Source organism: Schistocerca piceifrons, chromosome 1 (genome assembly GCF_021461385.2).
Source record: "Schistocerca piceifrons isolate TAMUIC-IGC-003096 chromosome 1, iqSchPice1.1, whole genome shotgun sequence".
NCBI lineage: Eukaryota > Metazoa > Arthropoda > Insecta > Orthoptera > Acrididae > Schistocerca > Schistocerca piceifrons.
Window position 1 is genome coordinate 767,080,628 of NC_060138.1, and position 13,115 is coordinate 767,093,742.

Here is a 13,115-nt window from a genome sequence, read left to right on the forward strand (position 1 = left end):
CGGAAGGACTGTCATCAGCCTCAATATTCACATCTGTAGGTTCACTGGCTGATTCTTCAGTACTTGCATCTTCAAAAAATATTTCCTTCCTTGCAAGAATAATCTTCTTCAAACCACTGAGCCACAACACTTTCAAAATTAGCTGCATTTGCACGTACTGACTCTCTTGCTTTGTGTGTCGAAGCCATAGCAAAATGCTTGTCTCTCGAACAGCAGCTTGTGCAGCACTAAAAGAGTCATACACGTAACAATATGGGCCTTGCAGCAACAAACAAACTACAGTAACAATCAGGCTGACAAGAGCAGCACAGGATAACAGTACTATGCAATAACAAAACATCTGATAGCAAAAAGATCAATAATACACCGACATTGCCAATATGTGAAAGTAGTGTGTATTATTTTTTAGTTATACTATTTCTACTACAGCTACTGCTGCTGTTGGCACTCCTGTTGCTGGAAATACCACTACAGTTATTGTTGAATTAATAACTGCTCCCAAACAAATGTTGAAGACAATAAGGGCTAAAGAACATTTATAAATGTATGAGGGCTTCTGAAGCCCTGCTTATGCATTCACGGTGTATGGGTAAACGTATTGAATTATACAAAAAACTTAAGAAGGTATATTGTTCAGACTTTATAGGAGGAATGTCACAGTGTTAGTGAAAGAGTACTGGAAAGCAGTTTGAAATCAAACAAAAAAATTATAGAATTTTTTTAAAAATGAAGACATACAAGGGCCTCAGAGGCCCTGTATATGTATCCTAGGGTTAAAGCCTGGACCACGTGAAAATTGGGTCTGCCTTGGGACGCATGGGCACACATAAGGCTGTTGTTTCACTGCTCAATAATGTTTGACATGCATGTCTCATGGGATGTCATGCCAGTGGGACGAGTCAAAGGTGTACGGCTGTCTCATGGAGGCACTTGTGTCCTGGGGTGGAACCTTTTGAACTAAAGAACCTGGCAATCTTTTTTTCAATGTGCCTTTCTATCACTCAGTGCCTCCTTCATGTGTGAGCAGCAATCTGTCCATTTCAAATCATTGTTACATCACATGTTGTGAAAACTATGTTCAAAATATGAAAGAAAACAATTATAGAAAGCAAATTTTAGACAGGAGAGGCCATAACATTGATAAAATAGGCAACTGGAGCAGAAAACACAAACAGATGTGAAGAAATGGATTCTGCAAAGTCAGTTTTCGGAATCGTGAGCACTTGGATCATCGAGACAAAAGAGCAGTTGGGTAATAAGAAAATTAAAAAGTAAAATGTGCAGTTTCAAGAGAATGGCTGCTCTTAACAACTTTCTTTATATCATGTTTATCCTTTAAAAGAGGTTTTCCTTTCTGGTAGTATCTACTTGTCCTTTTCCTTTTCACTCATTTTTGCTGACTGTCCACCAGACACACAACTGTGTAGATGTTTCAAAAGTTTTGCGTACAATGCCCATTTCTTTTGTGTGTGTGTGTGTGTGTGTGTGTGTGTGTGTGTGTGGGCGCGCGCGGGCGCGCGCTCGCGCGTTCGCACCACTGCTACACAAGTTGTTCATATTTCAAGAACTGGTAAGTAGGCATAATTGCTCTGAATCAAAAAGGGCTACTGTGAATAATCAGTTATACATTTGGTGATTTAGATCTTTCAATCAACTTTTAACAGAAATTATGCCTTTTTCAACAAATGGGCAAGGAATTTTATGCTTCTCAATTCCACCCATAAGAGCAAAAAGTATCACTGACCACTCTTTACAGTCTAGTATTCATCACATCACAGGTATAAAATAATAATAATATACCACAGTTTTGTATATAAAGATGTGAATTCTTTCTGCCTGGTATACTTCCATTCTTAACTGAGTAAGTAACTTACCAACATTCTGTAGCAATGTAAGGCACATTTGGAACATATTCCAGTGCTCGTGATCACCTTTTTGTTGGTCTAGGCGTTTAAGGGCTGCACGATATCTGTCCAAGTAATCACCAAGGAATGCCTAAAATAAATTATTTAATTATTATTTCATTAACATAAATACTAATTAGTTATAGACATGAATATGATCTCAAAGCACTGGAAATATGCATCTCTCAGAAATTTTGGAGTAATGAAAGGCATTTTAAACAAAGCTAAAAATGTGAATTTCATTTCCATGAATCTGGAAAAGCATTTGAGTAAAAATATAAAATGAGATTCAACAAAAAAAATCAAGCTATTGCATAATTTATTAGCACTACACATTTAAAAGACAAGTAACATTACCAGACTGATGATCAATGAATTTTAAGTACATAAGAAAATTGCATGCAATTAGAAAAATTTGGATTACAAAAACTGCGACTTCGGATATGGAGACAGTAGTAACATAGCAAAAACTTAACTCTCAAACCATGTAATCTGGCCACAGCAAAACACATGACACATCATATTAAACTACAGGCTGAAGTCAGAGGAATCAAAATCTAATGATCAATTTGTAATTCAGTTTCTGTAATGAAAAGTAAACAACTACAACAATGGCAATAATTCACATACAAAACAAAAAGGAGATAACACACAGGTTGTTTTTTGGAACTGGGGCATTTCATTTGGCAAATAAGAAAGTATTAAGAGAAATAATAGCACTCAGTGTGGGGGCATGAGACACGCAGCATATCAATATAAAAGTGAAATTATTTCAAAAGGACAGCCTTAGAACACAACTGAGGGTAAAAATATTAAAAAGTGAATAAATAATTATCCATTCTCACAAGGTCCTGGGAGAATCCCCCTTTCACTCCCAAATACTTTCATTTCCTATAAACTGCTTGATGAGCCCTAAAGCCATTACTTGTGTCACACTTTGAATGTCATTACAATGTGTTCCTGTTTGTCTGACCCATTTCCTTGAAGAATTACAAAATCAATATTAAAAAATATTCATAGAACTTTTAAAAACTTTTAACTTTCTCATCTTGAAGTGCAATTACAATCAGAGAAACAATAGTGAAGCAACAAGCAAAAACATCACATTCCTTTACTATAATACTTTCCTTCTAAAGATAGAAAACATCAAACAAGGCAGTGGTAATAGTGTGACAGAGTTGGACAATGCAGCAATTACTAACCTGGCACCTAATATACTACAAAAAATGTTCAACTATATACAGGGTGCCCCATTTATCTTGACCACTGTTTGTCCAGATTCAAATTACAAACTGTTTCAAGCAAATGTTCTTCAGCCATCAGGGGGACATCAATCAGCATGATTGCTTTTGTTGTAGCTTTGTTTTTTTACAAAGATATGAACATCAGTATAACTTTTTTAAATGGCACCCTGTATTTTTTATTCAGTAATTCATTTCCTCTCCTAAAGACCTATTCAAAAATGTATCACAGTGTACCATTCACAGAAAAACAACGTTATTAATTACATAACACAACATTGACACTCCCAGCGCTCAGTTCCGGTACTCGGGGTAATGGAACACATCCACATGCCGATGTTGACAGAGGACAAATGTAAACATAAGTAGAATGCACACCCGTCATTCCATCAACTACTGCCAGTTGAAGAGTTGTGTGAATGGAATGTACAGCAACGAAGAGAAGGTAGAAATTTTACTCATCTATGGGGAATGTAAGTTAGCAGAACAGTAATTGCAATACTGTTTTCTTATGTGAATGGAATGTACACCAACGAAGAGAAGGTAGAAATTTTACTCATCTATTGGGAATGTAAGGTAGCAGAACAGTAATTGCAATACTGTTTTCTTATGTACGGGTACATTTAGTACAGTAGTTTAGTCCTTTTAAATACTGTTGTGTAGAGTAGGAATACAGTAAAGGCTGTCCTTCCTACAAACTGCATCGACATAACATTTCTTTTATTGTTGTTGTTGTTGTTGTTGTTGAAGGTAGGCGAAATGTTATGCAGGCAGTGGAACTATACATAGAACAATGTCCCGACAAAGAACCCATCTTCCCAACGGATGTTTTCTCATCTTGTTGTGACGTTTCAGAAAATGGGAAGTTCCAACCAATGACAACGCGAACGTTGTAGCACACGCACAGATGAAGCTGCCGAAGTTACTGTTCTCGCTTCTGTTGCTATGAATCCACATGTGAGCATACGACAGCTTGAACATGGGATTGGCATTCCTAAAACCAGTGTACATCGTATTCTTACACGTCACCAGTTCCATCTTTAGCATGTACACCTACATCAAGAATTGCATGAAAATGGTTTCTAGAATCATGTACAGTCTGTCAGCGGGCACAGCAGCAAATACTCACCAACCCAAACTTATTCTCCAATGTTCTATTTACTGATGAATGTTCCTTCTCAAACAAAGGGCAGGTAAGTACAAGGAACATGCTCTAATGGACCAGCGACAACCCATGATGGCTTAGACAGATGGAACATCAGCGTCAATGGAGAGTTAACATCTGGTGTGGGATGCTTGGTACTACAATTATTGGCCCTTATTTCATCAATGGTAGTCCAAAAGGCACAGTGAATGCCAACTTCCTCAGACGCATTCTTCCTCCTCTTCTGGATGAAGTGCCGCTAAGAACCAGAATGCTTATGTGGTATCAACATGATGGGTGTCCAGCACATAATGCCTTGTGTGCACGTTGCGTTCTGAATCGGAGGTATCCTCCCAGATGGATTGGTTGAGGAGGAACAGTTACTTGGCCTGCTTGGTCTCCTGATTTAAATCCTCTGGACTTTTTTCTTCAGGTATGCATTAAAGACGTTGTCTATCGCGATATTCCAAAAACTCCAGAGGACATGCAGGAACGTATTGTGCTTGCTTGTAATTCTCTTCAGCAGGCAACATTGGGAGCAGCAGTAAATAATTCTTTCAGTCAACAAGTGCACCAGCGTATTGGTGTCTAGTGTCATCAGTTTGAGTACCTTTGAATGTCCTACTCCTGGGCAATGATACAGGACAGTCACAAGTCAATTTTGTATTATGTTTTTACTTGGTTTTCATTTGTTTTCTGACAACTTCTGCAAGTGGACGAGTTTATGATCCCGGGCTCAAAGTCAACGTTGTGTTGTGCAGTTAATAACATTGTGTTTCAGTGAATGGTACACTGTGATATATTTTTGAATAGGTCTTTAGGAGAGGAAATGAATTACTGAATAAAAAATACAGGGTGCCATTTAAAAAAAGTCATACCACTGTCCATATCTTTGTAAAAAACAAAGCTACAATGAAGGCAATCATGCTGATTGGTGTCCCCCTGACAGCTACAGAACGTTTGCTTGAACAGTTTGTAATTTGCATCTGGACAAACAGTTATTTTGGGTGGTCAAGATAAATGGGACACCCTGTATAAGGCATGGTGTTAATGAACATGAGAAAAGACTCTCATAGGGCATCTGCTGCAGGGAAACATAAAGCCCATGTTATACAGGCCAAGTTTCCCCATAAATTTGATTGATTGTGCGCTAAACTGAGACAGCACAGATAGCTGGGTTGCCTGCCGAAGCTGTAGAAAGATGTTTCATATTGTTTGGTGAAAAAATGTCTGCTTTAAATGTAGATTTTTGTTATAATAATTGGGAGTTTTCTCCACATTAAGCAAGACTCTTCCCTAAATGTATCATTTGAATCAATAATGTTTTACTTCCCTCGCTGAAGAACATTCACTACTAAGAAGCACTCTGAGGTTAAGTTCCCACTGAGTGCTTCCCATGGATGTTCACGCTTATGTTGAAGCGCCGCCTTGCAGGCTGTGGTATTGGCCAGCATACACAGTATTCAGAGAATTTTACAATGAAAATAGCACTGGAGCTATCACCTGAAAATGTTCGAAGCCCCCTGCAGGCAAGCATCCTAGCAGTCAAAAGTGTCTGCTTGGGAGCCATCATGTGGGCCATCAAATAGCATATCAGCAAATCTTGTTCCATATGACATGAATTTAAGGCACAGGACATAAAATGTACATACCAAATTGACACAGATAGATACGAGGGCTATCCACAAAGTACATTACGCTTTGAAATTAAAAATAAATAAAGTATTGGAATTTTTTTTATTATATACAGATGAAAGCCACACTTAAATACTACTTTTCTACATAGTTGCCATTTAAATTAAGGCACTTATCGTAGCGATAGCCGAGCTTGGAAATTCCTTCGTCGTAAAATTCGGCCGCCTGCGCCTTCAACCACGTGGTTACCTCTTCTTGAAGCTGTGGGTTGTCACCAAAATGCTGCATATCCAACCACTTCTTCATTGCTGGGAATAAGTGGAAGTCGCTCGGTGCCAGGTCGGGACTGTACGGCGGATGAGGAAACAACTCCCACTTAAAAGATTTGGGAACTTCATGAGTGGCATTTGCCGTGTGGGCCCAGGCGTTGTCGTGAATCAGCAAGATCTTTGAGCCCAACTTTCCCCTGCGCTTGATTTGTCTTGCTCTTCTGAGGTTGTGCAGAGTTTGGCAATACCTTTGAGAGTTTATTGTAGTGCCTCTTTCCAGAAAATCCACAAAAATCACACCTTTTCTGTCCCAAAAGAGGTAACCACGTGGTTGAAGGCGCAGGCGGCCGAATTTTACGACGAAGGAATTTCCAAGCTCGCCCACGCTACGATAAGTGCCTTAATTTAAATGGCAACTGTGTAGAAAAGTAGTATTTAAGTGTGGCTTTCATCTGTATATGATAAAAAAAATTTCCAATACTTTATTTATTTTTAATTCCAAAATGTAATGTACTTTGTGGATAGCCCTCGTAAATAAATTACAAAATTGTAAGCATATCTCTTTATAGTTGTCTATTATGTTCATGTAATATACAGCTGAATGTAATCTAATGTTCGACCTTTTATTTGCTTAAATAATTCTACAACTTTAATAACTTTAGTTCACAATAAATTTATCATGGATTATCCACTACCACAGCATTTTAGTGTTTAGTACAACTATTGAAAGCACCACCAGTGTGGGACAGTTGTGTCACTGTATTAGAAATACATATACGTGCAATAAGTGTAAACAATACCTGTATTGCTTTGATGAAGCCACAATAACCACATCCCTCAGTAAACTGTAAACATCTCTTATTGGCTTCAGAAATGATAGATACTACACGAGGAATGGACTGGCCAAGCTCTTGAATAGTGTCCATAAGATCTTGCTTGTTACTTTCTATGGCTGATAACTGGGGCGAAAGAGTCTGTTGCTCAAATGTTGAATATTTCGCAACATATGTCACATACGGTAAGTATACTGCCTGCGCCAAGGAAAGAATGAGCTCTGCTTCACTGGAATCATCTGCTTTAACTGAAACACATGCTCATATGACCATTATTAAACAACAAAAGTTTAAGGTACATTAATGAAGTAAGTTGCTGGGAAGCAAACAGCTCAAGACTGATGAAGCAGCTAGACTTGTCAAAATAAAATGCAGAAGTACATGGAAAATCAAAATATTAGCAAAATACTTGTCTTTCAAAAACAGAACTTAACTTTTTTGTGGCCATGTAGAAAAAGGGAAATATGTAAAGGAACAAAGGGTAGATATAAACAGAACAGGGCTATTTATGGTTTACCCAGAAACAGAAATCGGTAAATTTTTTTAAGCTCCACAAAACATTGCTTTCGCCTTCTTTTGTCTACTTTTCAGTATTGATGTTCATAAGATTTCAAACTGTATCATTGCACACTTTGTTCAAAATAGTTTGTTCTGAGAGCTCATGAATGTACTGGTAAGATAAGCTAACTTCATCAACTCCAAAGAACTGTGTAACAATGACAGGACTGAATTGCTAAACTGTATTATATTAAATATGGTTGTACAACAATGTGCTGTCTACCTTCTTTAAATTCTTCATTAGAGAAATTTTGTTTGTGCGAATTTTTAGCATTGTCATGTATGCTGGTAGATTTGCTTTCATACATTGTTACTTGAAAAATTCCATTAAATTTCTGCCTATCACATATTCTTTTTGAGTGCAAGACAGTCACTTGCCATTACAACCACAGAAGAGGGAACCCCTAACAACTGGGAAGGTACCACCCTGTCAATAACAAATGGGAACTTATAAAAAGATTTTGTCACGGACAAAGATTTATTCTCAAGTGACTAGAAGTGAGAAGTACCTATTTCAGGTACAAATAATATTTTTGGCTCTGCAGTGGTCCATTAGGGCCTTAAATAACATTTATTTAAAAATTTCATGCAAATCACGATTTAACAAGCAGTGGACTCTTCACGTGGGCATCAAACAATATAAACCTGCTTAAGGGATTTATGGTTGACAACATGAACTTGTGCAAGAGTAACAGCAATGTCAATTTAGTAAATGAGAGACAGAGGTATAATTTCTGTGTTGCATGTAGTGTACACTGTTAAGTATCCAAAAGGTGTGCAGCATTCTGCAACACAGATTTCCAATAAGCTTAGACAACAGTTGAAAGCTGTTAGTGCCAAGCTGCATACTCTCATAGTCCAAATGCATGTTTTTCGAAACTTCCTGGCAGTTTCTCTCCTGACAAAATTCCTTATATTCCCAACAAAAATACTACTTGGTGCCTTAGTATTAGTAATTGATTTGTCCGAGTATCATTTTAAAATGAAATAGGATTTTTTTAGCTTAATGAAAGTAAAAGCACAAGTCATAAATACAGACATGTGAATATACAGACTTTTAATGAGGAGAGGAAATAGGGTCAGCTGCAAAGGAGAGGTGATCAGGCATGACCTTGTTCAAGGAAAAATCTGGGCATTTGCCTGACATGATTTAGGGAATTTTACATGAGGATCGCTGGTGAGAGAGGTGAAATTTCCTAAAACATGTTGTACATTTTATAAGGAAGATAAAAATCATTCCTTACTTTAATAAATTATGAGAAAAAAGAATCTCATGGACACACACATTCTCACAAGCAAGCACAGATTTCACACACCCATGACCGCCATCATCTCTGACAGCTCGGACTGGCATTTGGGTCCGAGTTGCTGGAGATGGTGGTCATGTGTCTGAGGTTCTTGCCTGATCATGTGAATGAATATGTGTGTGTGTGTGTGTGTGTGTGTGTGTGTGTGTGTGTGCGTGCGTGCGTGCGTGCGTGCTTTTCCTTTCCTGATGACTGCTGTGACTGAAAGCTAATGCATAAGCACTTTTAGTTGTGCCTTCCTACAACTTAATGTGTCATCTTTACAGCAAGTAGCAATCTATCCTTTCCTTATATTGCTGATATTCCAGCTGGGAGTTTTGTTCAATGAAGACCACAGATACACTGTAACAAAGGCACTTAAATAATGAAGCAATAAAGTCATATTCTCTTATTTTACGACATTTCTAGGGAAAAAGAAAGTCCTTGATAAAAATAAGTGGCTCAGGAAGTACTTGCCTTGAGAAGGGGTACTTATCTGTGTCTCTAGGCATGTTCTTTAATCTTTACATACACCTTCCCCTCCCAACTTTTGTTTGTTTTCTATGTCCAAGTTTAACAGGTTTTATTGGGATGTAGCATATCAAACTAATATGAAACTGGTTTTCTCACAGCAGAAGAGTGTGTTGAGCACCATAGTGAAAGTGAAACAAGAATATCTTGTAAGAGTCTATTTGCTAACTTTAATATTCTAGCAATTCGTGCCATGTGTATGCCACAAACTATGCTATTTTTGAAAGAAGACAATGTGGTCATACATAGGAACATGCAAATTCACAACCACAACAAGAGGTGTAAAATAGACTTTCATATGGTTAACAGGGGATTAGCATTAACAGCAATATGCAGATAGGTCTAATTTCTGATAATTTGCAAGTAAATGATCTGAAGATTATGAGTGAAGGTGCTTTTAAAAGATAACCTATGCAGTGATTTATTCTTAAACCTCTGTATAACTTGGAACTAAGACGAAATATTATAACAACAATTGTAGTACTAAACTAAAACACTATGGATTGAAGTAATGTCCTATGAATAAAATTATTGTAAAATGGGGTAAAAAAACTTCTGTCTGCGCACAAATAGTGCTGTAATTTTCCAGTGTTGTTGTTGATCATGCATGTAAAATTGTATGTTTCAGGCGTAAACAAAATAAAGATTTCAAACAAAATTTTGCTTCATTCACAAAAATTATGATTAATAGGAGACTGTCAACAGAAATATGCTACAGAATACTATGTTTCCTGGAGCTGACATTACTTCTAGTTCATAGCAGTTTCTCTTTAAATAGTTCACAAGGGCCCTGCCCTTTACTCTATTTCTGTAGCTGGAGGAAGATGAAAGCTAAAGACAAGAGATATTTCTACTACTTTTTTGACAAGCTAGCCTCACATCAATGTAAAAGGTTTTAAATTTTTGAGATTTCCATGAATGTGAATGTGCTACTAACAGAAAGGAATAGTTTAATCACGTTGTGGAGCAACAATGTCATAGTGAGAAGTGGATATGTTCTAAAGCAAACAATTTCATACAGAATACATTAAGGTTCCTCTCAAAAACATACCTGCGGGTGCATCAGTGACAGAATGCAAGTTATTCGCAAAGTGTGAAGTAAGTTGCTTGAGTGATAGAAGGAAGCTTAACTGGTCAGATGGTGGCCGTTGTTTCAACGCTGCATCAATGCATAGGTTTGGACTCGGTTCCAAATTTGCTAATACATCTGCAAACAGTGCAAGCAAGGTAGAGCGAGCAGGTCCAGCTCCAAAGACCTAAGGAACAACAAAACAGTGGATGTCAGCCGATAATGACAAAAATTCTGTCTAGTCTGTGAGAGAACATATAAAAATAAACACTGAACTACAGAAACTGATTTTAATGATAACAAATGTAATGAATATAATAATCTCACTAGTGCACAATAATGTGAAAATCTCTGTCAAACAATGATGTGGCACAACAAATTGTGAGTCCTACTGGTGGAAAGAACTGTCTTTCAATATACATGCTAAAGGCAAGGTGGGTTAGGTAAAAAAAAAACCTAAGTTTGATCAACATTCCTGTAAATCAGTCAAGGTGATTTTTTTTGGTTATCAACATTAATTTTGGTTTGATGCAGTTCTACAGTCCTACCACTTGCCAGCTTTCCTTTTCATTTCAGAATACTGCTACATATACTAATTTCTAGGACTGTCACTCTAGTGGATTTTTTTTTTTAACTACAGTTCTCAGCTACAACTCATGTTGTAATGTGTGTCCAATAATGCTCTCTCCTCAATTTTTATGTTATTTACTTGGCACTTTTCTTGTTGATTTGTTGGAGGTAGCCTTCATTCTTTATTCTATCTGATATTCAACAGTCTCATAAAATACCACATTTCAAAGGCTTCCTCATAATCAGTTCTCACAACCTCACCAATATACACTCCAAATAATTTTCTTTTTCTTCAAGTTTTATGCTTTTAAATGTCAGCAGAAACTGTTTCATTCCGTGGAAAGCCCTTTTGCCTTGTGACAACTGTTCTACTAAGCTTAATTTGGATCTTCCTTCTCAATCTATTTTACTTCCAAAATAGCGAAGTTCACCCTCCTCCTTAAAAGCCTCTTGTTCATGTGTATCAATTATCCATCCTGCGTGATCACCTGCTAAAAAACACTATTATCTTAGCTTTTTTTTGTTATAGTCATCAGCTAGCACACACTGCATTTCATTAAACACCCAACTCAGTACCCGTTCACTTTGCTGAACACTTACTTCAAACTGTATCATAATAATTTTCTGTCCATGATAAACATATTCCACATCTAGCTAGTCCTGTACTATATTTGTCTCACTGCCTCTTCAATACACAAATAATTCAAGGTAAACACCTATCTTTTCAGAAATCAGGACAATCCACCGAATAAAAAAGAAAATCAAATTTCATAAATTTATTTTAATTGGGTAATCTCAATAGATTCACTCTCTCTGTGTTACCCATTAACATTCCTGCTGTCCTTACCATCTCAGTAAGTTTACACGTTAATCCAGTAGTTATCACTACCATTAAATAAAGTACTTGCCTGAATATGTGAGAATATGGAGAAGATATTGGCCTTAGTCTCATTTCATGGCTCAACTTAGTTAACACATGCAAAAGGCTCAAATTTGAAACTGTAAAATGAGCACCTCTGCTAAGCCATTTCAGTTAAAGAACAGCAATGTTATGCACTGGGGATACGCAGAAGAAATTATTTATAAGAAGTTTTGAAAGGTATGTGATGACTCAGCATACCATAAATAAGTACAGGATATTTCATTCCATAAATTAGATCGTCTTGCTTTTACACTGACATATACCTCAAAGTTGAATTAATAGGTAAACCACACACAGACATCAAAACCTAACATAAATCAGTGTGAAAGCAAACATTACATACTTGCTGATTATATAATAATTCTTTGAATTCAAACTGATGAGGCAAATGAGAATTTTATTTATGATGGTAAAAGGTGGATATATTAAAGACTGGTGTTGTTATAGCCCCACACAAATTTGTTATTTTTCTGGAGACTGTTTTCAACACTTTTGTAATTTATTTGGGATATAGAATTAAATTTAATTTAGGACAGAAAATAAATATAAACAATGGTGCTAAAAATACTTGAATACAGAATTTAATACACATGAAGACCTTCACAGTAGCTGCATTCTATATACATAGAACTAACAAACACAATGTTACAGTACAAATTTGAAGCCATGTGATACTACCCAACCACATTTTTTTGCCTTAAAAATGAACAATGCAATCGCAACAGTGAACTCAAAAGTGACAAATTATTGGGTATCGTGAAAACAATGGCTACTGGATTCTGGCGTTGGCTTTTAAATAATGGCCTGGAGCAAAACGGATAACTCAAAATTGATGTAGCTTTCCATCATGATACATAAATAAATTTTCAGTCACTTTCTCAATTTGTAGAGGAGTTACTGGAGCAAGTGGACACCCAAATACTGATCTGATAATTATCTAACTCATCTGGTAACTCAACTACGTACCCAATAAATAATTCAAAAGCCTGAGATTCAGTATTAGAATTTTTTTCCTGATGCTTAACAATAATTCACAATAATGTGTGTAGCTGCAAACTGTGCCAAACACTTCAGATTCCATAAAATATTTTTAATTCCCCTGTAAGTGAGTGAGATTTTTTTACAGTTCAGAGGGGAAGAAGTGCATACTATT

The 13,115-nt window shown here is 36.7% G+C and overlaps 1 protein-coding gene across 2 annotated transcripts in view; it reads right to left on the reverse strand.

Annotated features, from left to right (window-relative positions):
- LOC124712331 (conserved oligomeric Golgi complex subunit 7) overlaps positions 1–13,115 on the reverse strand; it is a 79,848-nt gene that overhangs the window by 29,241 nt on the left and 37,492 nt on the right. The window contains exons 8-10 of one of the 2 annotated variants that reach the window (XM_047242637.1): positions 10,453–10,657; positions 6,994–7,265; positions 1,875–1,995 (exon numbers count right to left, since the gene is read on the reverse strand). In XM_047242637.1, coding sequence (XP_047098593.1) covers positions 1,875–1,995; positions 6,994–7,265; positions 10,453–10,657 — 598 coding nt within the window. Of the gene's footprint in view, positions 1–1,874; positions 1,996–6,993; positions 7,275–10,452; positions 10,658–13,115 lie in introns of both variants that reach the window. The other variant, XM_047242629.1, reaches the window with a different exon arrangement.